This window comes from Callorhinchus milii, unplaced genomic scaffold (genome assembly GCF_018977255.1).
Source record: "Callorhinchus milii isolate IMCB2004 unplaced genomic scaffold, IMCB_Cmil_1.0 Scaffold9, whole genome shotgun sequence".
NCBI lineage: Eukaryota > Metazoa > Chordata > Chondrichthyes > Chimaeriformes > Callorhinchidae > Callorhinchus > Callorhinchus milii.
This window is the reverse complement of record NW_024704750.1, coordinates 23,161,253-23,188,819: the sequence shown is the minus strand read 5'-3', so window position 1 is coordinate 23,188,819 and position 27,567 is coordinate 23,161,253. Positions and strand designations below refer to the sequence as shown.

The window sequence follows — 27,567 nt, the reverse complement described above, 5'->3', positions numbered from 1 at the left end:
CACGCGGCTGTTTACCTAGCAGTAAGTAGCAACCCGGTTGTTAATCAATTGGTGGATAGCTTTTTGGTGGGAATAATCTCTCAAAAAAAAATTTGATCACTCAATTGCAATGTTTGCGCAACAGTATTGTATGCAATTTGCTGCTGTGTTTTGCCCACAAAATATACAGTCCATTCACTTCACAGTGTGTTCTGTGAAGCGCTTTGAGACGTCTCGAAGATGTGATAAGGCTCTATATCAAATGCAAGGATTATTATTATTGTGTCTCTGTGTTCCTCAGTGGCCACAGTCCCGGGTGATATAGAGAGAGGCACCAAACAGGCCAGTAAGTCTGACCTGGAGGAGATCCTGCCAGTGTACAGGAAGGACAGTCACACCGAAGTGCACGCCGGGCGTCACAAATACCCGGGACAGGGTGTCTACCTCCTCAAATTTGATAACTCCTACTCCATTTGGAGGAATAAAACTCTCTACTACCAGATCCACTACAGCTCCTGAAGGGACAACAGCAGCGGGGAAGCTCTCCCCATTCCCATCATCCAGAGATATTTTTTACCGGAGGATTTCCACCTTATCCACTCTTTGTTTTTTGTTCCTTGTGAGAATTTGGAGTCTTGAAGAGAAGGTCAGCGTCTCACTGTTGATAAGCGGCACTTGTGTGGGTTACATTTGTACTTGTTTCTGCTGTGTTTGTGCCTGAATCCGCTCAGTACATGTGCACCCATCTTTATATTTGAATTTTAAATTATGTGACATACACCCAAATTTCTATCTCTATCCATTATATATGGCATTTATATATATATATTTATAGAGAGAGAGAGAGAGAGAGAGAGAGAAAACAGCCTGACAGATCTACTGGGTCCATTGGGTTTGCTTTCTGCTTTGTGAAAGTTACAGCTACTCAAAGCATTCACAATTTGGTTGGTTACACTCACCTCTTCTCTCTTTCCCCACCCCCGGGTCCCCCACTCTCACGTTCACACCTCTCAGCAATTAGGATCTCAAACCAGTTAAAGGAAAAGCTGGTGAAGAAGAGAGACAAGTGACCGTGGTATTGGAGGCGTTCGATAGAGGGCTAATCCTCAACCACAGCCACAACCAGCCAGCCACCTCAGCCCACAGCCTCAACACCACAGCCACCACAGCCTCAGCCACAGCCTCAGTCATAAGCCACAGCCACAGCCACAGCCCAACCAGCCACAGCCTCCAAGCCACAGCCCATCAAGCCACAGCCACTCAAGCCTCAGCTCATAGCCACAGCCACGCCACAGTCCACCCAGCCACAGCTCCACAGCCACCCGCCACAGCACTCCACATCACAAGCGCCTCCAACCACAGCCTCCACGCCACAGCCTCAGTCATAGCCCCCACAGCCCACAGACCCTCAGCCACAGCCTCAACCACAGCCTCAGCACACCACCCTCACCAAGTCCATAGCCACAGCCTCAGTCATAGCCACAGCCCACCAGCCAAACCAGCCTCAACCCACCACAGCCTCCAGCCATCAGTCTAGCACAACCAGTCAACCAGCCAGCCACAGCCTCAACCCACCAGCCTCAACCACAGCCCAACAGCCTCAACCACAGCCCACCACAGCCACAGCCTCCAGTCATAGCCACAGCCACCACCAGTCACCACAGCACACAAGGCCACAGCCTCACACAGCCACAGCCACCAGCCTCCACGCCACCACAGCCCACACAGCCTCAACCACAGCCTCAACCACAGCCACAGCCTCAACCACAGCCACAGCCACAGCCACAGCCACAGCCACAGCCTCAGCCACAGCCACAGCCACAGCCTCAGTCATAGCCACAGCCTCAGCCTCAGCCACAGCCTCAACCACAGCCACAGCCACAGCCTCAACCACAGCCACAACCACAGCCTCAACCTCAGCCACAGCCTCAACCACAGCCACAGCCACAGCCACAGCCTCAGTCATAGCCACAGCCTCAACCACAGCCTCAGCCACAGCCTCAACCACAGCCACAGCCACAGCCACAGCCACAGCCTCAACCACAGCCACAACCACAGCCTCAACCTCAGCCACAGCCTCAACCACAGCCACAGCCTCAGCCACAGCCTCAGTCACAGCCTCAACCACAGCCACAGCCTCAACCACAGCCACAGCCTCAACCACAGCCACAGCCTCAACCACAGCCACAGCCACAGTCACAGCCACAGCCTCAGCCACAGCCTCAGTCACAGCCTCAATCACAGCCTCAACCACAGCCTCAGCCACAGCCTCAGTCATAGCCACAGCCTCAACCACAGCCACAACCACAGCCTCAGCCACAGCCTCAACCACAGCCTCAACCACAGCCTCAGTCATAGCCACAGCCACAGTCACAGCCACAGTCACAGCCACAGCCTCAATCACAGCCTCAACCACAGCCTCAGCCACAGCCTCAACCACAGCCACAGCCTCAGTCATAGCCACAGCCTCAACCACAGCCACAGCCACAACCACAGCCTCAACCTCAGCCACAGCCTCAACCACAGCCACAGCCTCAACCACAGCCACAACCACAACCACAGCCTCAACCTCAGCCACAGCCTCAACCACAGCCACAGCCACAGCCTCAACCACAGCCTCAACCACAGCCACAGCCTCAACCACAGCCACAGCCTCAGTCACAGCCACAGCCACAGCCTCAACCACAGCCACAGCCTCAACCACAGCCACAGCCTCAACCACAGCCACAGCCTCAACCACAGCCACAACCACAGCCTCAGCCACAGCCTCAACCACAGCCTCAGCCTCAGTCATAGCCACAGCCACAGTCACAGCCACAGCCACAGCCACAGTCACAGCCACAGCCTCAATCACAGCCTCAGCCACAGCCTCAGTCACAGCCACAGCCTCAACCACAGCCTCAGCCTCAGTCATAGCCACAGCCACAGCCTCAGCCACAGCCTCAACCACAGCCTCAGCCACAGCCTCAGTCATAGCCACAGCCTCAGTCATAGCCACAGCCACAGCCACAGCCTCAACCACAGCCTCAGCCACAGTCACAACCATAACCACAGCCACAGCCTCAACCACAGCCTCAACCACAGCCACAGCCATAGCCTCAGCCTCAACCACAGCCACAGCCACAGCCTCAGTCATAGCCACAGCCACAGCCACAGCCACAGCCACAGCCTCAACCACAGCCTCAACCACAGCCTCAGCCACAGCCACAGCCTCAACCACAGCCACAGCCACAGCCTCAACCACAGCCTCAGCCACAGCCTCAGTCACAGCCTCAGTCACAGCCACAGCCTCAACCACAGCCTCAACCACAGCCACAGTCACAGCCACAGCCTCAATCACAGCCTCAACCACAGCCACAGCCACAGCCACAGCCTCAGTCACAGCCTCAACCACAGCCTCAGCCACAGCCTCAGTCACAGCCACAGCCTCAACCACAGCCACAACCACAGCCTCAGCCACAGCCTCAGTCACAGCCACAGCCTCAACCACAGCCTCAGCCACAGCCTCAGCCACAGCCTCAACCACAGCCACAGCCACAGCCACAGCCACAGTCACAGCCTCAACCACAGCCTCAGCCTCAGCCTCAGCCACAGCCTCAGCCTCAACCACAGCCACAACCACAGCCACAGCCTCAACCACAGCCACAGCCTCAACCACAGCCACAGCCTCAACCACAGCCACAGCCACAGCCTCAGTCATAGGGAATGATTGCCATCAGTTATTGATTCCCATCAATTATTGATCCATATAATTCGTTATTAATCTCCAACAGTCACTAATCTCTATTAGGTAATCAATCTTTATCAGCCATTGATCTCCGTCAGTTATTGATCTCTCTCAGTTATTGATCTCCGTCAGTGATTGATCTCCGTCAGTGATTGATGTCTCCCCACCTCATGGCAGTCAGTAAGTTGCAGTAAAACACCGCGTGTCCGCAGCCGCAGCAGCTCAGCCATCGCCTCTGGTCCCTCAGCGCTTTAGTGATTTTCTTCCCGTCCGCAGTGAGCGGCGCCTCGAAGCTCAGAGACGGCAGATTGGCGGTCAGGTCCTCGGGGATGAAAACCGTCTCCATCCCGGTGTCAGGTCACAGCTGCCATAGCAACGGCCCAACCACAGCCCGGAGCCGCCGCCAGAGGGCGCCAGAGCCCCGCACACACACCACCAGCCCAGAGCCGCCGCCAGAGGGCGCCAGAGCCCCGCACACAAACACACACCACCAGCCCAGAGCCGCCGCCAGAGGGCGCCAGAGCCCCGCACACAAACACACACCACCAGCCCAGAGCCGCCGCCAGAGGGCGCCAGAGCTGGGGGCGGGGGGTGGAGGGCAGAGGGTGGGGGCGGGGGATGTGGAGCAGACCGGAGCCGGAGGGACGGAGGGTACAGGCAGGTAAGTCGGGGGATAGTAGGTCGGAGAGGTAGGAGGGAGCGACGCCGTGAATGGCCTTGTAGGTGAGGATGAGGATCTTGAATTCGATCCTCTGGGGGATGGGAAGCCAGTGGAGGCGATCGAGGGCGAGGGTGAGGGCGAGGGCGAGGGTGAGGGCGAGGGCGAGGGTGAGGGTGAGGGTGAGGGCGAGGGTGGGAGTGATGTGGTCGCGGTGTCTGGTGCGGGACAGTACACGAGCTGCAGAGTTCTGAATGACCTGCAGTGTGGAGGGAGGTGCCGGGAAGGCCGGCGAGGAGAGAGTTCCCATAGTCCAGCCTTGAGGTGATAAAGGCGTGAACCAGGGTTTCAGCCGCGTGAGGGGTGAGGTAGTGCCGTAGTCCGGCCATGTTCCGGAGGTGATGGAAGGCGGTGCCAGTTGTGGTGCGGATATGAGGGAGAAAGGACAGCTCAGGGTCGAACAGAACCCCGAGGTTCCTGATGGCTTTGAGAGGTGGAGAGTGCAGCCTTGGATGCTGATGGTGTCAGCGCTTGAGGTGCGGAGGCGCTGACGTGAGCCAATCAGGAGGGCCTCGGTTTTTCGCACGTTGAGCTGAAGAAAGTTGTCTCTCGTCCAGGACTCGATGGCGGACAGACAGCTGTCAGGACATCGGGGGTCGTGGAGTTGAGGGTAGAGGAGGAAAGGTAGAGTTGGGTGTCATCCGCATACATGTGGAAGTTAAGCCCATGTCTGCGGTTGATGTCACCACAGGGGGAGCATATAGAGGGTGAAGAGGAGGGGACCGAGGACAGAGCCCTGAGGGACACCGCACGAGACAGTGCGGGGGGTGGAGGAAAAAAATTTGTGGAGACAAAGTGGAGACGTTGGGAGAGGTACGACCTAAACCACTCAAGGACAGTGCCTTGAAGGTTGAGGTGGGAGGTCAAGCGGTGGAGGAGGATAGAGTGGTCGACCGTATTGAATGCTGACGATAGGTCGAGGAGGTAGAGGGAGCCCTGGTCACAGATGGTCAAGATGTCATTGGTGACCTTGACCAGGGCGGTTTCTGTGCTATGGGCAGCATGGAAACCCGATTGAAGGGGTTCGAATAGTGAATGGTTGGAGAGGAAAGAGCGCAGCTGGGAGGCGATAACTCGTTCCAGAACCTTGGACAGGAAGGGGAGGTTGGAGATGGGCCGGTAAGTAGGGGGATAGTAGGTCGGAGAGGTAGGAGGGAGCGAGGCCGTGAATGGCCTTGTAGGTGACGATAAGGATCTTGAATTCGATCCTCTGGGGGATGGGGAGCCAGTGGAGGCGAGCGAGGGCGAGGGTGAGGGCGAGGGTGGGAGTGATGTGTTCGCGGTGTCTGGTGCGGGACAGTACACGAGCTGCAGAGTTCTGAATGACCTGCAGTGTGGAGGGAGGGCCGGGAAGGCCGACGAGGAGAGAGTTCCCATAGTCCAGCCTTGAGGTGATAAAGGCGTGGACCAGGGTTTCAGCAGGACGGTAGGCCATCGCAGGAGGAGGGCAGGATAGGAGTCTGGATGCCTCCAGGGCAGCGGAGAGGGCATGGAGGGGAGGACTTTTCTCCAGGCACGATAAGAAATGCAAGTGGGGGTGCATGGCCGAATATTCTTGTTCAACCCAAGTAGAATATGAGAGCTCCAGTGGGGGAGTGAGCACCAGCACAGACACCATGGGGTGAGAGCAGAGACACGGGTTGGTTTAAATGCCTAATAGAGGTCTTTAAAATGATGAAAGGTTTTGATAGGGTATAAGCCATTGAGATGACAGTTCCACTTGTGGGGAGATCAAAACCAGGGCCATCAATATAGTCACCAATAAATCAAATAAAGTCAGAATAAACTTCTTTACCCAGAGAGTGGTGAATAGTTGAGGTGAATAACATACACACATTTAAGTGGAAGCTGGATAAGTATATGAGGGAGAAAGGAATAGAAGGTTATGCTTGAAGGGTCAGTTGAGGAAGGGAGGAGGAGGCTCATGTGGAGCACAAACACCGGCATAGACCAGTTGGGCCGAATGGCCTATTTCTGTCCTGTATATTGTATGTAATTCTATGTAATCATTCTGCACCACGGAAACGTCACAACTCACTCCCACAGTAACTAATCCTGTCTGGTGGTTGCAGCAGGCAGCTCTGTAGTGAGAGCAGGACTACAGTGCACACACACAGACTATTTATTATTTCCCTTTTGAAATACAACATTTATGGTACAATCCTTCTAAAACCTCACTGTGATACCTCCACAGCAATGACAATCTCAGCAAATATGTACAGTGCAGTTACCACACAGCTCCAAACCCCATGTGGGCGTTTTATCTGCTGTACAGAATAGACAGAGCGTGGAATGGGAACAAAACAACCGGGAACTGCAACAGTAGATTCCAGAGTATGGAACGCCGGCAACATCAACATCAACACTCCTTGTGGGAATGCGGGGAGTCCGAGCCGAGCCTGAACACAGAGCTGGGACGGCGGGGCTGAGCGCTCAAATTATAACGTATTTACAATAAAGACAAGATTGTCAGACTGAGAAGCACCGAGCTGGACATTGCTGGAGGCCGCGCTCAGGCCGCGCGGGGCACCGGGAAGCATTGGCACTGGTCACCACAATCACAGGAACACAGGGAAAACAGGTGGGATCTCAGGGGCTGACTCACTGCGGCACAACGAAAGGCTCCCCTCCCTCAGCACTTCTCTCTTACAGTGTAAGAGGAAAGTAATTGATGTATTGGAGGGAGATGGGGGTTGAGTGTGACTGTTAACCTGAGTGGGTCTGCGGAGTAAATTCAGCTCCGCCTAGTGGTGGAAAACAGGTACTGTAGTGTCACCCACCCCGACACATGACCGTTACACTTCTTATGGTGCGTTTACTCTGTGGCATCAAACAAGTTTGTGAACGTACAGACGGGGTCACAGGATTCAGGGTTTGGCATCACCGGCAGCGTGGAGCCAGGGCACAGAGCAGAGGAGGGCTGGACATGGAGATAGGCAAAGAAATGGACAAGGTGACCTAACGCAGTGCTTTCAGGGGCCGTTAGGTGCCAGTGATCAAAGCTCTGAGCAAGGAGCCACCATGAGCTAAAGCTGTGTCCACACATGGTGGTGGGTGACCTGGACTGGACGTGTCTGTTTGCTGTTCAGGGCAGGAACAACGGGTGGGGTTTAGAGCGTGGAGAAACACTGGGGGATGTGCTAGCAGCTGAGGGGGCTGTGAGGGGGAGCGGGAAAATCAGTGACAGACAGCAAACAATCCCACGCTTGGCTCGGAGTCAGTGACAGACGTATAATCTGTCCATCAACAAAGCCGGGAGGCGACGGGATCCGCCTACAATCCGCACTCGTGTCCATCTCAGTCACTGGCGTTTCTGCCTCAGTCACTGACTCAAGATATACAGGCAGCGTTAGTTAAAATGCCGCCACAGTACAGGCACCAAGCCCTCAGCCTCACCCTCGCTCTCAGCTCTCCCCAGAAAGGTTGGAAGCCCGAATGAGTGAGTGAGCGAGCGAGCAGAAGGGAAGCTGTGGGTTTACTCGTCCTCCAGCCTCCACTTCTGTGTGTCCTCCTGCCGGGCGTCCGGCTGGATCTGGTTCCGCATGCCACCCAGCACGTTGGAGGTGGCTTCTGTGGCCACGATCAAGGGCTTGACCACGGTGGGCGGGATCTGCCGCAGGACTCCTCCCACCGCGCCAGTCATGCCTCTCTGCTCATGCTCCCGTGTGGCCGTCTCATATATCATGTGTGCCGTGTCAGTGAATCCCTGCAGGAAAAACACACATCGTAACCTCCTGGCGTTCCGGCCTTTCCACACTGATGTTAAAGATAATAATAATAATAATCCTTGCATTTGATATAGCGCTTTTCACGTCGGGAGGACGTCCCAAAGCGCTTCACAGAACACACTGTAAAGTGAATTGACTGTATATTTGTGGGCGAACGCAGCAGCCAATTGCGCACAGCAATGTCCCACAAACAGTCGTAGATTGAAAAGGACCAATTTATTGTTGTTTTTGGTTTTGGAGGGATTATTATTAGGCTCTGTGTGGAGTAAGGAAACTTGCCCGAAGTTTGGCCCTGACCCCCCGGGGATTGAACTCGGGTCTCTCACTTGCAAAACGAGTGCTCGAACCACTGAGCTACAGGACTCCATGATCTCACGGCACTGCTCAAAAAAAGGGAGTTTCTCTCTCTCTCTTGGTTTCCTGGGGCAATCCCCCAAATAAAATTCCTCATTCACTTCATGGCGTCTCAAAGTGCTTTACAGAATATACTGTAAAGTGGAATGACTGTGTGTTTTGTGGGTGAAACGCAGCAATCAATTTGCACTTAGCAAAGACCCACGAGCAGTCGTGGAGCTGTGAATCTAGTCTTGGTGTGCGTGTTTGGCTGCCGCCCCTGATGAGAGCGGCCAACCCCAAAGTGCCCCCTTTCCTGTTACAGCACTTTATAATAATAATCCTTGTATTGATCTTTGAGACGTCTCAAAGCGCTTCACAGAATAGACTGTAAAGTGTAGTGACTGTATATTTTGTGGGCGGAATGTGGCAGCCAATTGCGCACGGCAGCGTCCCACAAACAGTCGTGGATTGAAGTGACCAATTTATTTTTATTTATTTTGAACTGATTATTACCCCTGGAAAAGCGATCCACCACTTACTGACTGCAGCTAAACAGCGGTGTGTGGAGTAAGGAAACTTGCTTCAGGGTTCGTCCTGCCTGGGAATCAAACCCGGGTCCTCTCGCTTGTGAGGCCACTGCTCTAACCACTGAGCTACAGGAAATCCTTCTGACGTGAAAGGCGCTGTATAAATGTAACACACTGTTGGTTGTTGAGTCGTGTGAAGCGCTTTGAGTGGTTGTGCTGATGTGATGGGATGTGATCGTGGAGCCGTCTTAGGAAATAACAGTAATAATCCTTGCGTTTGATATCGCGCTTTATCACGACCTTCAGACTTCTCAAAGCGCTTCACGGGATATACTAGAAAGTGTAGTGATTGTGTGACCACGGCCTCACCTCTCGCACCACATCGTAGGCCTTGGCCACCCCCTCGCGCAGGTCCACGGGCTGATGTGCCAGGCGGTGCTGGGAGAGACGCTTGGTCCTGGTCAAGGCCCCCCCGCCACCGGGTCCTGGGGACACCATGTCATAGGCCGTCTCCGCAGCCGCCTGAGAAACAACAACAACAAATTGCACTTGTACATCCCCGTGCACATCGGGAAAACATCCCAGGGAACTGGACAGTGGGAGGGTGGGGAGCAGAGGGGGTGGGAGGGTGGGGAGCAGAGGGGTGGGAGGGTGGGGAGCAGAGGGGGTGGGAGGGTGGAGAGCAGAGGGGGTGGGAGGGTGGGGAGCAGAGGGGGTGGGAGGGTGGGGAGCAGAGGGGTGGGAGGGTGGGGAGCAGAGGGGGTGGGAGGGTGGGGAGCAGAGGGGGTGGGAGGGTGGGGAGCAGAGGGGGTGGGAGGGTGGGGAGCAGAGGGGGTGGGGGTGAGAGGGTGGGGAGCAGAGGGGGTGAGAGGGTGGAGAGCAGAGGGGGTGGGGGTGGGAGGGTGGAGAGCAGAGGGGGTGGGGGTGGGAGGGTGGAGAGCAGAGGGGGTGGGAGGGTGGAGAGCAGAGGGGGTGGGGGTGGGAGGGTGGGGAGCAGAGGGGGTGGGGGTGGGAGGGTGGAGAGCAGAGGGGGTGGGAGGGTGGAGAGCAGAGGGGATGGGGGTGGGAGGGTGGGGAGCAGAGGGGGTGGGGGTGGGAGGGTGGCTGAAGCCACGGTCGAAGAGGAATGTCTTTAGACAGGACTTGAGGAGGGGGAGGGATTGCAGGATGGAGTTCCAGAGCGTGGGGGCAGAGAGGCTGAAGGCCTGACCACCAATGGTGAGGTGGGAAGTGTGGGGGACCTGGAGCAGACCAGTGTCTGCCGAGCGGAGGGAGCAGAGGGGCTGATATGGGGTGAGGAAGTCGGAGAAGTCGGGGGGAACAATCATGAAGGGTTTTGAAAGTGGGAACGAGGGTTTTGTACTTGATTCTCTGCGGGACGGAGAGCCAGTGAAGCCGGGCATGAACGAGGGTGATAAACACCCACAGACGACAGTGAGCGTCAGTCTCCGGCTGACAGGACCGTCACCGTAGCCACGCGGCGAGGAGACAAGTTGCCATTCATCGTCCTGGCAAATGGCTGCCGCGTGGTTGCCACTTGCCAAGACGGTGAATGGGAACGTGACTCCTCGCTGTGAGGCTACAGTGATGGCAACCCGGGGAGCTTCAAAGCCGAGGCGTGGAACTGGTGGGTTACCTGGATGGTCTGTACCAGGCGGTTGGTCAGCTCCAGAGCAGCCATTGCTGTGGAAGTTCCGAAGGAGGCGGCTCCGCGCTGGAGCCCCCGCACGATGCTGCCATCTTTGCGGTATTGCTCGATTGGGAGCCACACCAGGTCCCGCAGGCCTTGGACTGACAGAGAGAGAGAGAGAGGGTGTGTGAGAGAGAGGGTGAGAGAGAGACAGGGAGAGAGAGAGGGTGAGAGAGAGAGACGGAGAGAGAAAGGGTGAGAGAGACGGCGAGAGAGAGGGTGTGAGAGAGTGGGGGTGAGAGAGTGGGGTTGAGAGAGAGGGGGTGAGAGAGAGAGAGACAGGGAGAGAGAGTGTGAGAGAGAGACAGGGAGCGAGAGTGTGAGAGAGAGAGAGAGGGTGAGAGAGAGAGACGAAGAGAGAGAGACAGGAGAGAGAGGGTGTGAGAGAGAGAGTGTGAGAGAGAGGGTGTGAGAGCGACAGGGAGAGAGTGGTGGGGTGGGGGGGGGGTCACTGACCGAGCTGCACCAGGGAGTGCATGGGGCCCACGCCTCCCAGTAGCCCCGGCAGCTGGTTTTTCCTGATGTCCGTCAGCCACTCATTTAACACATAGCACAGCAACTTGTCTACACCCAGCAACCTGCGGACAGAGAAAACACCTGTTATCACAGTGATAACACACACCTACACACACACTACCCCCCACACACACCTTCACACTCACACCTACAGTATCCTCCGCGCCCACACACACACACAACTCCCCCACACACACACATTGCCCACACCCCACACACACAGCGCCCACACACACACACACACACACACACACAACCCGTCCCCTCCCGCACCCTCACATGCCTTGCTCGCTGTTCTCTTACCCGTGTCGGTAACAGAGTCTCTTTAACTTGAGCTCGGAGCAGTTGAGCTGAGCCAGGCCCATCAAGATACCGGCAAAGGTTCCCTGGAGCACAGAATGAAGCCATGTCCTCACCTCAACCAGCTCAGCCATCACCGTGTCTAACCACTCCCCACTCACAGCCCTGTTCTCGCCCTCTCCCTCCCTAAACTTGATCTGTAACCCCTTGAGTTCAGGAGGTTGAGGCGGATGTGATTGAGGTGTTTAGAACACTAAAGGGGTTTGATCGGCAGCTCCAGAGAAACTGTTTCCTCTGGTGGGGAATCCAGAACAACGGCCATCACCTGAACATTAGAGCCCATTAGAGGCCATTTAGGAGTAAATCAGGGGCAGGTTTTCACCCAAAGGGGAGTGGAAATCTGGAACTCTCTCCCTCCCCCAAAAGGCTGTGGATTATGGCCGGATCCAGTCACATTGTCAATGTGAGGTGGACAGACATTTGTTGGGTCAGGACATCAGGGGATATGGGGCAAAGGCGGGTAATTGGAGTTGAGGTACAGATCAGCCATGATCTTATAGAATGGCGGAACAGGCTCGAGGGGCTGAATGGCCTCCTCCTGTTCCTATGTTTCTCTGTCCCACATGGTGGTGGTGGGTGATGGGGGAGGCTATTGAGAATGAGAGCCCACATCCCCACACACTACACAGGCAGCTCAGTTGGGAGGTGTCTGCATCATGGTTTTGAGCCAATCAATCACTGTGATTGTCAGCACATGAAGCCTCCTTCAAGTCCCGCCTCAAGACTTTCCTCTTCATCCATGCCATCGGCCACCCCCCTCCCTCTCCCCCTCCCTTCTCCCCCCGCTCGGGTCTGAAATGCTGTTCTCCGTCCAGCGCCTTGGGACGTTCTCCCAACTTGAAAGGCTCTATACACATGTAATCTTGTTGTTGATCAATCCACATATTTACAATGGAGCAAATTCACTGCCACCAGTAGCTGGGGAGGCCGTGCTGTGCTGGGGTCGGGTGTGTGTGTGTGTGTGGTGCCTGTGTGTACGTGTGGTGCCTGTGTGTACGTGTGGTGCCTGTGTGTGTGTGTGTGGTGCCTGTGTGTACGTGTGTGGTGCCTGTGTGTACGTGTGTGGTGCCTGTGTGTACGTGTGTGGTGCCTTGTGTACGTGTGGTACCTGTGTGTTTGATTTGCCAGCTCATTGTGTACCTGTTCCATGGCCACGTGTTTGCCATGATAGTCCAGGCGGATCGGCACTTCGGAGGTGAAGCGGAATTCCCTGGAACAGAGAGAGACTGGGATCATCATCATCAACAACAAGATTTTATTTATAGAGCGCCTTTCAAGTCGGGAGGACGTCCCAAGGCGCTGGACAATTGGGTCGGGACCCGAGCAGAGGGGAAATGGTCAGGGGGAGGGAAGGGAGGGAGCGAGGAGGGGGGAAATGGTCAGGGGGAGGGGAGGGAAGGGAGGGAGCGAGGATGGGGGAAATGGTGAGGGGAGGGAAGGGAAGAAGCGAGGAGGGGGTAGAGAGTCGAGAGGGGAGCTGAAGGCCGGCCTTGAAGGAGGAAAGGGAGGAAGCGGCGAAGGCACTGGGGGATGGAGTTCCAGAGCCTCGGGGCTGAGAGGCTGAAGGCCCGGCCACCGATGGTAGGGCGGGGGAACAGAATACCCCCCCACTCCCCATACACCACCCCACCCACCTAACCACAGCCCACAAACCCCCCGTACCCATAACCCCGTATCCCCACCCCACCCCGTCACACATCAGTCACAGCAAGGGGCAGAGAGCACACACACCCACCCCGACACAGCCCTCCCCACCACATACTACCCTCAACCAACAACACCTGGCTGGACATCAATTCCCCACACCAGCTCTCTCTCACACCCTCTCGCTCATTCACACGCTCTCTCACACCAGCTCTCTCTCATTCACACGCTCTCTCTCTCTCACACGCTCTCTCATTCACACGCGCTCTCACACGCGTTCTCTCATTCGCAAGCTCTCTTTCATACGCTCTTATTCACACAAACGTTCCCTCTCTCACACAAGCACGCTCTCGTTCTTTCACTCCTCTCACACTCTCATACTCTTTCACGCTCTGTTGTTCTCTAACACGCTCACTCTCAAGCGCTCTCACACGCGCTCCCTCTCTCACGCGCTCTCTCTCTCACACATTCACTCTCTCTCACACACACAAGCTGATTGATTGGTGTGCACTGCCCCATTGCTGGTTGTTTTCTGGTGTGATGAATGTTTGTTGGAGACTCACCGGAAGAAGATGGGCTGGTCCCGGAAGGTAGTGTAGCTGCTGTCGCTGGTGATGGTCAGGCGGTCAGTGCCGGGGTGAGGAGCTGAGTCACACTGACCAGGGAGAGTAATGATGGGACACGCCATGTTTCTCCCCGGGCTGCCCCCAGCGTCTGCTCTGGGCAGCTTTCTGACTGGAGACCATAGAGAGACAAGACCTGGTCACAACAACCCGCTCGCCCCGACCCGCTCCCACTAACCCGGCCCCGGTCACTGGGCTGAACGTACCTTCCTGGGCTGGGTCGGGAGCAGAGAGCAGTTCCACCTCTGCAGCCAGACTGGTGAAAAAATCCTTCAGGAAAAACAGCGCATCCTAAAGGGAGAGAGAGGGCGGATCAGGGATTGGACAAGAAACAGACAAACCTGGCAGCAGTAGGTTGTACAGGCAGCATGGGGTCCTCCGGGAGGGGGCGCGGGGGGAGGCCGAGGGGCCGAATACACACTGGGGCACAGGCCGGAGCCGTCTGAGCCACAGAGACCAGACATAACCGCAGGGGACTGGGAACAGCGAGACCCTCACCACAGCTTCACGTGCAGGAGATCCCCCCACGCCTAGATAGCCCCCCCCACGCCCAGATAGCCCCCCCCCACGCCCAGATAGCCCACGGCCAGATAGCCCTACCCACGCCCAGATAGCCCCCCCCCACGCCCAGATAGCCACGCCCAGATAGCCCCTTACACCCATACATCCCTTCACAACCAGATACCACCCCACACCCACACATCCCCCCCACACCCAGATACCCCCCCACACCCCCAACAGCTTCACCGACAGAAGATATACCTCCCAGTCAGATATCCCTTAGCCCACACACACAAATCGCCCCCACCCCCAGCCATCACTAAGCTGGCTGCGGACTGCCCCCTTTGTAAAGTGGGGGCACGGGGCTGGCACAAACCTGGTCAATATTGAGACGCAGCGGCATTAGTGTGACTCGTAAACAACACTCGCGGGGGGTCTGAGCCGAGTCTGGTCTCACGTGCAAAGCCTTAATCGTCAACTGGAAAAGGAACAGTGTGAGGTTAGCGAGAAACAGAGAGCAAGTGTGCGAGAGAGAGAGAGGCGGAGAGGGGCCGAGGGCGAGCGAGGGGCCGAGGGCGAGCGAGGGGCCGAGGGCGAGCGAGGGGCCGAGGGCGAGCGAGGGGCCGAGGGCGAGCGAGGGGCCGAGGGCGAGCGAGGGGCCGAGGGCGAGCGAGGGGCCGAGGGCGAGCGAGGGGCCGAGGGCGAGCGAGGCAGAGACAGCCTCACCATGTTGGAGTGAGCTTTCCTTGGCAGCTCTTTGCTGGAGTACAGGTACAGGAATTTGTTCATCTGGGATGTTGCCAGGCGGTCACGGATTTCCAGGTCCTGGACAATAAAGACCTGGCGAGAGATGGGGCGCTCGGTCCCTCCCCCAGCCCCAGGCCGCTTCACATCCACAACCGGATACACCTCGTGCTGAAACTTCACCTGAGGAGGGAGCAGGGAATGGGGTGATAGAGAGCTCCAGTGGGGTAGCGAGCCCCAGCACAGACACCATGGGGAATGGAGTTAGAGCAAAAACAAGGTGCGGGGCAGAGGGAAGCTCTCACCTTGCTGAACTGAATCTCCATGAGGATCTGGTGGTTCCTGCCGGGCCCCCCTGGTGTGCGCCGGGCGGAGCGGCTGTGTCGGGCTGGAGCCGGGGTCGGGGCCGGGGTCGGGGCCGGGGAGCTGTGTGAGGTGCTGGCAGCAGGTTTAGGACTAAAGGAAGAAACAGCATCAAAGTCAAACATTTACACAGCACTGCTCACGTCAGGAGGACATCCCAAGGTGCTGGTCAGACAGGGATTTGGACCCGAGCTGGGGGTGGAGGGCAGAGGTAGGAGAGTGACTAAAGGGGCAGTCGAAGAGGAGGGTCTTGAGACGGATCTTGAAGGAGTTGAGGAAGGGAGCGAGGAAACTCAAGTTATTTATCACAGCTCCCCCCCCCCACCCAGCAAAAATAATAATCCTTGTATTTGATACAGGGCCTTAACACGTCTTCGAGACGTCTCACAGTGCTTCACAGGACATACTGTAAAATGAATTGACTGTATATTTTGTGGACGAAACACAGCAGCCAATTACGTACAGCAGCATCGTAACAGCAATTATTTGTGGAGGACAAGTTTGCAGGGCTATGGGGAGAGATGGGGAGAGAGGTTGATCAGGGCTATGGGGAGTGAGTGAGGGAGTGGGGTTGATCAGGGCTATGGGGAGAGAACAGGCGAGTGGTGTTGATCAGGGCTATGGGGAGAGAGCGGGGGAGTGGGGTTGATCAGGGCTATGGGGAGAGAGCGGGGGAGTGGGGTTGACCAGGTCTATGGGGAGAGAGTGGGGGAGTGGGGTTAATCAGGGCTATGGGGAGAGAGTGGGGGAGTGGGGTTGATCAGGTCTATGGGGAGAGAGCGGGGGAGTGGGGTTGATCAGGGCTATGGGGAGAGAGCGGGGGAGTGGGGTTGATCAGGGCTATGGGGAGAGAGTGGGGGAGTGGGGTTGATCAGGTCTATGGGGAGAGAGTGGGGGAGTGGGGTTAATCAGGGCTATGGGGAGAGAGTGGGGGAGTGGGGTTGATCAGGTCTATGGGGAGAGAGCGGGGGAGTGGGGTTGAATTGGAAGCTCTTTTCAAAGAGCGGCAGACACGATGGGCCAAATGTCCTCCTCCTGATTCTATAATATGTCTCCACACTGAGCTGTGACCCACCTGGGGCTCTTGGCGGGGGAGCGAGCAGCAGGGGGGGTGGTGAAATCACGGCCCCCGTACAAGTGCCAGACCACAGACACCTCCTTCACCACATAGTGCACCTCGGGCACAGGCAGGTGGAGGGGAGCTTTGCCGGTGTCCGTCTTCCTCGTGGGTAACATGAAGTGTTCGTCCTTAATCACAATGTCCCCACAGACCAGGGCCCTCACCATGGGCTCAGTCTCTCTCTGCCAACAACACAGGCAACAGCTGTCAAGAACACAACACATAGCACCCACCCTCACACACAGCCCCCACACCGTCGCACACAGCCCCCACCCCCTCACAGACAGCCCCCATCCCCTCGCACACAGCCCCCCAACCCCTCGCACACAGCCCCCCAACCCCTCGCACACAGCCCCCACCCCCTCACACCTCCCTCCGACTCTCTTACCAGGACGGGCATCTTGGGTGCCTCAAGGATACAGAAGTCCTCACTCTCGGGCTGCTCTTTGGGGAAGGCCGGGCGGGGGGGGTGTGGAGCGGGGGAGCTGACGGGGGAGGTCGGGCTCTGCTCCTGCGAAGACCCCCCGCTCTCATCAGGGAAGAGGAAGAGGTCTGACCTGGGCACGTCTGTCTCCTGACTGAGAGTGATGTGGATCCCTGAGCACAAGAGAAGAATGGACAGAGAGCGAGAGAGAGAGAGTTAACCAACCAGCCTCTGCCATGGGACCATGAAGGGAAGCTTCTCAAGAGCTGCAATGTCGGGACATAGAATCATGCAGCACAAAAAGAGGCCATTCGGCCCATTGAGTCTGTGCCGGTTCTTTGAAAAGAGCAATGTAATGTCAATCCCACTCCCCAGCCCTTTCCCCATAACCTGCAAACCCGTCCTCAAATACACGTCCACCGCGTTTTTAGAAGTAATTATTGAATCGGCCTCCACCACCCTTTCAGGCAATGCGTTCCAGATTCGAACAACTCGCTGCGTGAAAAAATTTCTTGTCACCTCCCCTCGGCTTCTTTTAGAGACCATTTTGAATCTGTGACCTCGAGTCACCGACACACCCACCAGTGGGAACAGTTTTCCCCTTTCTAACCTATCAACAACAAGATTTCATTTATAGAGCGCCTTTCACGTCGGGAGGACGTCCCAAGGCACTGGACAGTTGGGTCAGGACTCGAGCATTGGGGGGAAATGGTCAGGGTGAGGGAAGGGAGGGAGCGAGGAGGGGGGAAATGGTCAGTGTGAGGGGAGGGAAGGGAGGGAGCGAGGAGGGGGTAGAGAGTCGAGAGGGGAGCTGAAGGCACAGTCAAAGAGAAAGGCCTTGAGACCGGCCTTGAAGGAGGAAAGGGAGGAAGCGGCGAAGGCACTGGGGATGGAGTTCCAGAGCCTCGGGGCTGAGAGGCTGAAGGCCACCGATGGTAGGGCGGTTGGGGCGGGGGATGTGGAGCAGACCGGAGCCAGAGGAACGGCGAGTACGGGCAGGTAAGTAGGGGGATAGTAGGTCGGAGAGGTAGGAGGGAGTGAAACCGTGAATGGCCTTGTAGGTGAGGATGAGGATCTTGAATTCGATCCTCTGGGGGCTGGGGAGCCAGTGGAGGCGAGCGAGGGCGAGGGTGGGAGTGAGGGCGAGGGTGAGGGCGAGGGCGAGGGTGAGGGCGAGGGCGAGGGCAAGGGTGGGAGTGATGTGGGCGCGGTGTCTGGTGCGGGACAGTACACGAGCTGCAGAGTTCTGAATGACCTGCAGTGTGGAGGGAGGGCCGGGAAGGCCGACGAGGAGAGAGTTCCCATAGTCCAGCCTTGAGGTGATAAAGGCGTGGACCAGAGTTTCAGCCGCGTGAGGGGTGAGGTAGTGCCGTTGTCTGGCGATATTCCGGAGGTGATGGAAAGCGGTGCCAGTTGTGGTGCGGATATGAGGAAGAAAGGACAGAACACCGAGGTTCCTGATGGCTTTGAGAGGTGGAGAGTGCGGAGCTGATGCTGTCAGCGCCTGAGGTGCGGATGCGCTGACGTGAGCCAATCAGGAGGGCCTCAGTATTACGCACGTTGAGCTGAAGAAAGTTGTCTCTCGTCCAGGACTCGATGTCGGACAGACAGCTGTCAGGACATCGGGGGTCGTGGAGTTGAGGGTAGAGGAGGAAAGGTAGAGTTGGGTGTCATCCGCATACATGTGGAAGTTAACCCCATGTCTGCGGATGATGTCACCACAGGGGGAGCATATAGAGGGTGAAGAGGAGGGGACCGAGGACAGAGCCCTGAGGGACACCGCACGAGACAGTGCGGGGGGTGGAGGAAAAGCCGTTTGTGGAAACAAAATGAAGACGGTGGGAGAGGTACGACCTAAACCACTCAAGGACAGGGCCTTGAAGGTTGAGGTGGGAGGACAAGCGGTGGAGGAGGATAGCGTGGTCGACCGTATCGAATGCTGCCGATAGGTCGAGGAGGACGAGGAGGCAGAGATGTCAAAGATGTCATTGGTGATCTTGACCAGGGCGGTTTCTGTGCTATGGGCAGCACGGAAACTCGACTGAAGGGGTTTGAATAGTTCATGGGTGGAGAGGAAAGAGCGCAGTTGGGAGGCGACAACTCTTTCAAGGACCTTGGACAGGAAGGGGAGGTTGGAGATGGGCCGGTAGCTTGATAGCTGCGACGCATCAAGGGAGGNTTTTTTCAAGGTGGGAGTGATGGTGGCAGTTTTTAAGGGAATGGGAACAGAGCCAGAGGAGAGGGACAGGTTGACGATGTCTGTGATATGTGGGGCAAGGAGGTGGAGCTGGGAGATAAGGAGTGGAGTGGGGATGGGGTCAAGGGAGCAGGTGGTGGGTTTCAGGGATAGGATGAGTTTGGTGACAGAGGGTGGGGAAACGGGTACGAAGGTGTGTAGGGGAGGATGGGTAGGAGTCGGAGTGTGGGGGGGAAGGGGTGGGTGGAAGTTGGAGGGGAAGTGACCGCGGAGCGGATTCCCTTGATTTTGGATTCAAGGAAATCCAGCATCTCCTCGCAGTGAAGGTTGGAGGAGATGACCTGCGCGGGGTGGCGGGGGGGACGGAGGAGTCGGGATGTGGTAGAGAACAGAAGCCTGGGGTTGTTCTTCGCCTCCAGGATTATCCTGGAGTAGAAGGACGACTTGGCCGAGGCTAGAGTGGAGCGGTAGATTTTGAGGAGGTCCAGCCAGATTTGTCGGTGGACCGTTAGGCCAGATTTGAGGCAGGTGCGTTCAGCGGCCCACACCTGGCTCTTCAGTGAGCGGAGGTGGGTGGTGAACCAGGGGGAGGAGCGAGAGTAGGAGACAGTACGGGAGGTGATGGGGGCAAGAGTGTCGAGTGTGGAGGAGAGGGTGTTGTGGAGGAGGGTGAGAGCAGAAGAGGGGTCAGTGAGGGTTGAAGGCCAGAGGGAGAGGAGTTCAGAGGACTCCAAGGCAGCGGTTAGGGATTGTGGGGTTAACTTCTTCCAGGGGCGGTAGAAGATGGTGGTGGGTCTGGTGGAGGTGGGGAGGGGGTGGAGGTGGTGAAGGAGATGAAGTGGTGGTCGGAGACGGCCTTGTCGGTGATAGTGACATCCGAGACACTGAGGCCCCGGGTGATCACCAAGTCGAGTGGGTGGCCGTGACTGTGAGTGGGGGAGTTGATGTGGAGGGAGAGGTTGAGCGAGGAGAGCAGGGAAGAGAAGTCTGAGGAGATGGAGCAGGAGGGGGTGAAGTGCAGGTTGAAGTCGCCCAGGATGATGAGGCGATCAGAGCAGAGGCAGAGAGATGTAAGTAGGGTAGAAATATCGGAGATGAAGGTGGGAGAGGTTTTAGGGGGCCGGTAGAGGAGGAGGATTTTGAGTGAGAGAAAGGAGGGATGGGAGAGGGCGAGGTGCACAAAAGAGGGGAAAGAGCCAGAGGAGTAGGGGGATAGGGCAAGTGGTGTCCTTGCGATAAGGGCTCCACCACCGCCACGGTGTCATGTGGTGGGAGGTGTAGTCGGGTAGTGTGGCCTCCGTGAGGGGGAAGGTGTCGCCTGGGGTTAGCCAGGTTTCCGTTAAGGCCATGATGTCAACGCTCTGATCAAGGATCCTCTCATCAAATCCTCTCATGATTTTGAAGGCCTCTATTAGGCCTCCTTGTAACCTTCTCTGCTCCAACAAGAATAATTCCAGCCTCTCTAGCCTTTCCTCATAATCAAGGTCCCTCAGAGCAGCACCCAACAGACAGGACCTCCTTCAGTCTTACCTCACCCCAAACCACAGGGACTGGCACTGTGACTGGCACTGTGACTGGCGCTCACTCCCCCAGCACTGAGCTCAGGAGGAGCTCACTGAGCTCCTCGTCCCTTCCTCTGCTCCACTGGAGAAACAGACACTTCTACAAACTTCTGCTCATAACGTTAACCCCTTGAGTGAACTCGGGCCTCGCTGTGCTGAGGTGGAGAGAGGTCAGCGAGCTGTCAGTGACGTGGGTCTGCCTCAGGCAGGGAGGGGCCGGGGACACTGAGGCTCTCACCGTTAGGCTGCTGTGGGGCGGGGGGAGGGGAGGCGGGCAGCACATCCATCTCCTCCATCGCGTCAATCATCAGGTCCCGCAGTCGCTTCTGCTCAGCCTCAGCAAGGCCGGAGGTCCTGCAGGGGGCGTTGTCACCCGAGCCCGCCTGAACAACAACAGCAACAGCTTGCACTGCTATAGCAGCTTTCACACACCATGGTGTGTGCATGTGAGAGCGTGTGCGCGCGAGAGCGCGCGTGTGTGTGTGCACGAGTGTGAGCGAGTGCGAGTGTGTATGCAAGAGCACGCGTGTGAGAGAGCGTGTGTGAGCGTGTTTGTGAGCATGCGCGTGTGTATGTGAGCATGCGTGTGTGTGAGCATGCATGTGAGAGCGTGTGCACATGTGTGTGAGCATGCGTGTGAGAGCGTGTGCGCGAGTGAGAGTGTGTGTGTGGGAGCGCGTGTGTGAGAGCAGACAGGGTATAATGCGGGCACATTACCCGGTTGCTGGGTGCTGATCCTGGGGTCTCCTCACACTTGCTAGGGGGCTGCAGGTCCCCGTAACTGGCCATGTACTGGATCAGGTTCATCAGGCCGGCACACGAGTCCGAGCAGGTGCGGATGTGGATGACATCACTAGAGCAGCGCAGCTCGAAGCGAGGCTGATCCTGGGGCAAAACAGTGGGAAGTCAGGGGGTGTGGGGATGAGGGGGACAGAGGGCAGTCAGGGGATGGGCATATGGGGGACAGAGGGTAGTCAGGGGGTGGAGGGATGAGGGGGACAGATGCCAATCAGGGGGTGGGCATATGGGGGGTCAGAGGGCAGTCAGGGGGTGTGGGGTTTGGGGGGGGCAGAGGGTAGTCAGGGGGTGGGGGCAGTCAGGAAGTGAGGGCTGGGACAGTCAGGGGGTGGGGGAATGGACACACAGACACTGGCATTAACATTTCTCAGGCACTCTCACCCTCACTCCCTCTGCAGTCGGCTTTGATGCTGTGATTCGGAATTCCAACACTCCCATATCCAAGACTCGCACGTAATCTGCAACAGATATTGGGACACAGGCAGTTACAATCTCTTACCAACTCCAAGCGAGCGGTGAGGCTGGGCTCAGACACACGGCAGCAGACACACACACGGCGGCAGACACACAGTGACGGGTGAACAAACTAAATGCAGAAACACAAGTCCCTCATTCTACCAATAAAGTCTAATTATTATTATAATTATAAAAGAACATGCTGAGTGCTCACCTCTCTTTAAGTTCACGGCCCCTGGGTTACATTTCTCAGACAAATATAAGGCAGTATCGTCGATGATTATCCTGTAAAACCAGAGGTTTAGTTATTTTGCTGCATAAACAGCTGTGGAGGAGCTGAAACTCTGAGCGTAGTGGCAGCTCTTACCTGAGTGTGGAGCTGTACTTGTCCAGGACAGCGTTACTGGAGATGGTGAAGGTTTCGACAGTGAGCAAAGCTCGGATTGGCAGGTACAATGGCCTGAAACACAAGCCATGGTCAGAGCATTACACAGCAGCATGGGTGGTCCTCACCCAAGTGCCCCTGATCCACATCATACAGCCTGGGCTGTGCTACTCCACGCTCTCTCACCTGTAGTCCAAGGCACAGTTCCACAAGTGCAAATGAAAGGTGATGGCATTGGCTGGGGGAGCGTAACCCAACACTGGCTCATCAGTAATGTTCAGGAAATCCAGGATCTGGTGGCACAGAATCAGTCCATCAGCCTCTGTATGTGTGCGTGTGTGTCATATAGAATAACAGCCTGCGTGTGTGTCATATAGAATAACAGCCTGCGTGTGTGTCATATAGAATAACAGCCTGCGTGTGTGTCATATAGAATAACAGCCTGCGTGTGTGTCATATAGAATAACAGCCTGCGTGTGTGTCATATAGAATAACAGCCTGCGTGTGTGTCATATAGAATAACAGGCATTTGACAAAGTGCCACGTGAAAGACTTGTAAGAAAGATAGAAGCCAATGGTATAAAAGGGACACTGGCAGCGGATCCAGAACTGGATGGGAGACAGAAAGCAGAGAGTTGTGGTGAACGGCTGCTTTTCTGACTGGAGGGAAGTGTACAGTGGCGTCCCCCAGGGATCGGTATTAGAACCACTGCTCTTCTTAATATACATAAATGATCTGGACTTGGCTATAGAAAGCACCATTTCCAAGTTTGCGGACGACACAAAGTTAGGGAGGGGGTAAACAGTGAGAAGGATAGGAGCCGACTGCAGGAAGACATAGACAGAATGGTAAAATGGGCGACACATGACAGATGAGTTTCAATGTGGAGAAATATGAGGTAATGCATTTTGGTAGAAAGAATGAGGGGAGGCAATATAGGCGGTAATACAATCTTAAGGGGGGGTAAAAAAGCAGAGACCTGGGGGGGCAGGTAAATGAATCCTTGAAGGTGGCAGGACAGGTAGATAAAGCTGTAAAAAGGGCAAATGGGATACTAGGCTTTATAAATAGGGGCATAGAGTACAAGAGTCAGGAGGTTATGATTAACCTATATAAACACTGGTTAGGCCTCAGTTAGAGTATGGCGCACCACACTATAGGAAGGATGTTAAGGCATTGGAAAGGGTGCAGAGGAGATTTATGAGAATGGTACCGGGAATGAGGGACCTTGATTATGAGGAAAGGCGAGAGAGACTGGGATTATTCTCATTGGAGCAGAGAAGGTTACGAGGACCTAATAGAGGTCTTCAAAATCATGAGGGGATTTGATAGGTTAGAAAGGGAAAAACTGTTCCCACTGGTGGGTGTGTCGGTGACTCGAGGTCACAGATTCAAAATAGTCTCTAAAAGAAGCCGAGGGGAGGAGGACATTTTTTCACGCAGCGAGTTGTTCTACTCTGGAACGCATTGCCTGAAAGGGTGGTGGAGGCCGATTCAATAACTACTTTTAAAAACGCAGTGGACGGGTATTTGAGGACGGGTTTGCAGGTTATGGGGAAAGGGCTGGGGAGTGGGATTGACATTACATTGCTCTTTTCAAAGAACCGGCACAGACTCAATGGTCCGAATGGCCTCTTTTTGTGCTGCACAATTCTATGAACAGCCTGCGTGTGTGTCATATAGAATAATAGCCTGCGTGTGTATCATAGAAAATAACAACCTGTGTGTGTGTTATAACAAGAACTTGCATTTATAAGGCATCTTTCACAGGTCACTTCCCAGAGATTATAGAGAATAGTGTGTATTCTATTGTGTGTGTATAGTGAGGGAGGCTCACATGAATGGAAAGGGAGCGCAGGCTGACCTGCTCATGCCAGCTGTGACCTGGCAGCACGTTGCGATGCTGAAGAGTGGCCCCGCGCAGTCCCAGAGCCACAAGGATTTCCTGAAGCCGGGAACAGGAGAGAGAACATGTCACTCACTCCTCAACTTTACATAACAACAACAATTACACTTGTATAGTGTAACATATCAAGGGAACGTTCCAAGACACTGAAGCTACTTCCTGGGACACTAAGTTATGCTTTTTGTAATCAAGAGGCTTATTGTGTGGCATTTAACTTTTTTTGATCAGCCGGGTGTCTGACACACACAGAAACCCATCACCGTGATCAGCCGGGTGTCTGACCCACACAGAAACCCGTCGCCGTTATCAGCCGGGTGTCTGACACACACAGAAACCCATCATCATGCTTAAGAGTTTCCAAACGAGAGAAAGTTCCACTTCTGCCACCTACACATGGAAATTCACATGTCTGGAGTGTAATGCGCACTCTCTCTCCCTGGTGGGATGCACCCTGTTTACTTAATTCAAGAGATCATTAGGCACAGGTCAGCACGAGCCAAGCTTGAGGACCTGGAGTGTATGTCTCTGATTTTCTGATTAAGAGCCTGGAGTGGGGTCTCACTCAGTCACTGGGAACACACCAAAAATACTGCAAACTTGATCCTTAAGTTACTTACTTGATAACGAGCTGAGTGTGTGTGTGGGTGTGTATGTGTATGTGGGGGGGGTGTGAGGGTGTGTGTGGGGGGGCTGTGTGTGTGGGGGTATGAGTGTGGGGGTGTGTGCAGGGAATCACAGGCACTCACATCTCCAACACCTCTCATACATAATAATAATAATCCTTGCATTTGATATAGCGCTTTTCACGTCTTCTTGACATCTCAAAGCACTTCACAGAATAGACTGTAAAGTGAATTGACTGTATATATGTGGGCGAAACGCGGCAGCCAATTGCGCACAGCAGCGTTCCACAAACAGTTGTGGATTGAAAATTACCAATTTATTATTGTTTTCAGTTTTGGAGGGATTATTATTAGGCTCTGTGTGGAGTAAGGAAACTTGGCCAAGGTTTCACCCTGACTTGCCGGGAATTGAACCCAGGTGTCTCGCTTACAAGGCGAGGACTCTAACCACTGATCTACAGGACTCCACCCATCATTGAACTGGTTAACAATGTTTGGTGTATTGGTATAGCTGGGGGATGTAGCTCAGTCCAACCCACCTTCATGTTGCTCTCGCTCTTGTTGTGATGAACTTTAACGGCAATGGAGAGCATGTTTGGACCGTCAGTGCCAGCCCCCGCTGCGGCAGCCTGCTTGGTGACAATCCCCTCCTCAGACTGGCTGATGGTGGTCTCCAGCCATGGAGGCCGGGACCCGCTGGGCAGCTTCACATCCCCGGGGACAAACACATTGTCCACCACACCTGTGCAGCACAGACACCAACTGAGAAACTGACAGGTATAACCGCACTACAATCTGTGCCAGTGCGTGCGAGCTCCTTGCTCCCAGGCCAGGGCCAGCTGAGGCATGACAGGACCTGTTCCAGTCACAGGGTCTAATTGTAGTGCGGGTCTGCGTGTGTGAGGGTTTGTGTCTCTGTGCACATGTGTGTCTGTGTGCGTGCGTGTCAGTTTGCGTGTCTGTGCGCGTGCGTGCTTGTGTGTGCGGCGGGGCTGTGTGTGCGCGTGCGTGTGTCGGTGCGCGTGCGTGTGTCGGTGCGCGTGCGCGTGCGCGTGTCGGTGCGCGTGTCGGTGCGCGTGTCGGTGCGCGTGTCGGTGCGCGTGTCGGTGCGCGTGTCGGTGCGCGTGTCGGTGCGCGTGTCGGTGCGCGTGTCGGTGCGCGTGCGTCAGACAGATGCGCTGTGATGTGTAGTACCTTGGTGACACAGGAAGACTTTGTTGGTCTGGAGACAGAAATAGTGCTGGTCGTCACAGCCCTGATATTTGGCCACAGTGAAGAAGCTTCCATTCTCGATCTCCAGCCAGAACTCGCCGTGCTTCCCCACCAACACCGTCCCATCATCATTCTGCAAGACACCAGCCAGCTTAGAGCCTGTCCCCACTTACTGCTCCCCACAGGGTGCCCCCCAGCACACAAACACACACACACACACACACACACAGCAACTCAGCAAAACACACATAGCCATCCGGCCCACTGTCTCCCAGCTGTTTTTATTGCCACCGTTTCTCTCTTTCCACACATCTCTCAACATTATTACTGCTCATAACATTACAGAAACATAGAAACAAATGTAGGCCATTCAGCCCCTTGATCCTGTTTTGCCATTCTATAAGTCCAGTTACCTGCCCTTGCCCCGTATTCCTTTAATAACCTGACCTAACAAACATCTATCCACCTATCTATCCATTATTACTGGAACATTATTACTGCTGTTTCTATTGATTTGCCCAGGCCCCTACTATCCAATCCATTGATTCGGCCCCAATCGCCCAGCCTAAGCTCTGAGGGTTCCTGCTCACAGCACACTGAGGCCGGTAATACGCAAAGAGAGTGCACCTCACAGTGTATCATAGCAGAATGTCTCCCAGTGTCACTGAGGCCGGTGTCAGACACGGTGATTGTATTGGCAGCTGGTATCTCACCTTGGTCTGGGTGCCCAGTGTGACCAGGCCACGGGACACGGTGAGGAGCATCGACAGCAGACTTTGGCAGCTCTTATTCTGTTGTTCAATTTTCTTTTTGCGGCGGGAGCGGTGGGCGAGATCGAGAGTCGAGTAAAACTGCAGTGTCTCCTCCTCGGAACCACTCTCGTCATCTGCAGTGAGAGAGGGAGAGCACGTGAGCATGGGGTGGGGGGGCACTGCCAGCCCCAGATTGGAGAATTGGTTTTAAAATGGAGAATCGCAGGAAGATGGCAGCTCATACAGCAATTCAATCCCTGGTCTCTGTGCTGGTGCTCACTGCCCGTCTACTCTATCCCCATTCCCTGCTCTCTTCCCATGGTGTCTGTGCTGGGGCTCGCTGCCCCATTGGAGCTCTCCACTCTAACCCCATTCCCTGCTTTCTCCCATGGTGTCTGTGCTGGGGCTCACTCCCCCACTGGAGCTCTCTACACTAACCCCATTCCCTGCTCTCTCTCTCCCCATCGTGCCTGTGCTGGGGCTCGCTCCCCCACTGGAGCTCTCTACTCTAACCCCATTCCCTGCTCTCTCTCCCCCCATGGTGTCTGTGCTGGGGCTCGCTCCCCCACTGGAGCTCTCTACTCTAACCCCATTCCCTGCTCTCTCTCCCCCCATGGTGTCTGTGCTGGGGCTCGCTCCCCCACTGGAGCTCTCTACTCTAACCCCATTCCTGCT

At 55.6% G+C, this 27,567-nt stretch overlaps 2 protein-coding genes across 2 annotated transcripts in view; one reads left to right on the top strand and one right to left on the bottom strand.

Annotated features, from left to right (window-relative positions):
• Window positions 1–278: 278 nt before the first annotated feature.
• tmed8 (transmembrane p24 trafficking protein 8) lies at window positions 279–1,077 on the top strand (the record flags this gene model as incomplete). The annotated part of the gene is given in 1 exon segment (XM_042337877.1): window positions 279–1,077. A coding segment is annotated over 1 exon segment (220 nt), but the record flags the coding sequence as incomplete, so codon positions are not given.
• Window positions 1,078–6,469: 5,392 nt separating this feature from the next.
• atg2a (autophagy related 2A) overlaps window positions 6,470–27,567 on the bottom strand; it is a 41,390-nt gene continuing 20,292 nt past the window's right edge. The window contains exons 20-42 of the mRNA XM_042337862.1: window positions 26,854–27,026; window positions 26,123–26,273; window positions 25,468–25,670; window positions 24,264–24,344; window positions 22,585–22,691; window positions 22,381–22,473; window positions 22,228–22,298; window positions 21,939–22,015; window positions 21,477–21,644; window positions 20,998–21,142; window positions 16,965–17,173; window positions 16,532–16,758; window positions 15,399–15,549; window positions 15,076–15,276; window positions 14,726–14,827; window positions 14,055–14,139; window positions 13,789–13,960; window positions 12,722–12,791; window positions 11,525–11,607; window positions 11,162–11,283; window positions 10,652–10,806; window positions 9,385–9,537; window positions 6,470–8,130 (exon numbers count right to left, since the gene is read on the bottom strand). Of these exons, the coding sequence (XP_042193796.1) occupies window positions 7,900–8,130; window positions 9,385–9,537; window positions 10,652–10,806; window positions 11,162–11,283; window positions 11,525–11,607; window positions 12,722–12,791; window positions 13,789–13,960; window positions 14,055–14,139; window positions 14,726–14,827; window positions 15,076–15,276; window positions 15,399–15,549; window positions 16,532–16,758; window positions 16,965–17,173; window positions 20,998–21,142; window positions 21,477–21,644; window positions 21,939–22,015; window positions 22,228–22,298; window positions 22,381–22,473; window positions 22,585–22,691; window positions 24,264–24,344; window positions 25,468–25,670; window positions 26,123–26,273; window positions 26,854–27,026 (3,230 nt within the window). The 3' untranslated portion in view covers window positions 6,470–7,899. The remainder of the gene's footprint in view (window positions 8,131–9,384; window positions 9,538–10,651; window positions 10,807–11,161; window positions 11,284–11,524; window positions 11,608–12,721; window positions 12,792–13,788; window positions 13,961–14,054; window positions 14,140–14,725; window positions 14,828–15,075; window positions 15,277–15,398; window positions 15,550–16,531; window positions 16,759–16,964; window positions 17,174–20,997; window positions 21,143–21,476; window positions 21,645–21,938; window positions 22,016–22,227; window positions 22,299–22,380; window positions 22,474–22,584; window positions 22,692–24,263; window positions 24,345–25,467; window positions 25,671–26,122; window positions 26,274–26,853; window positions 27,027–27,567) is intronic.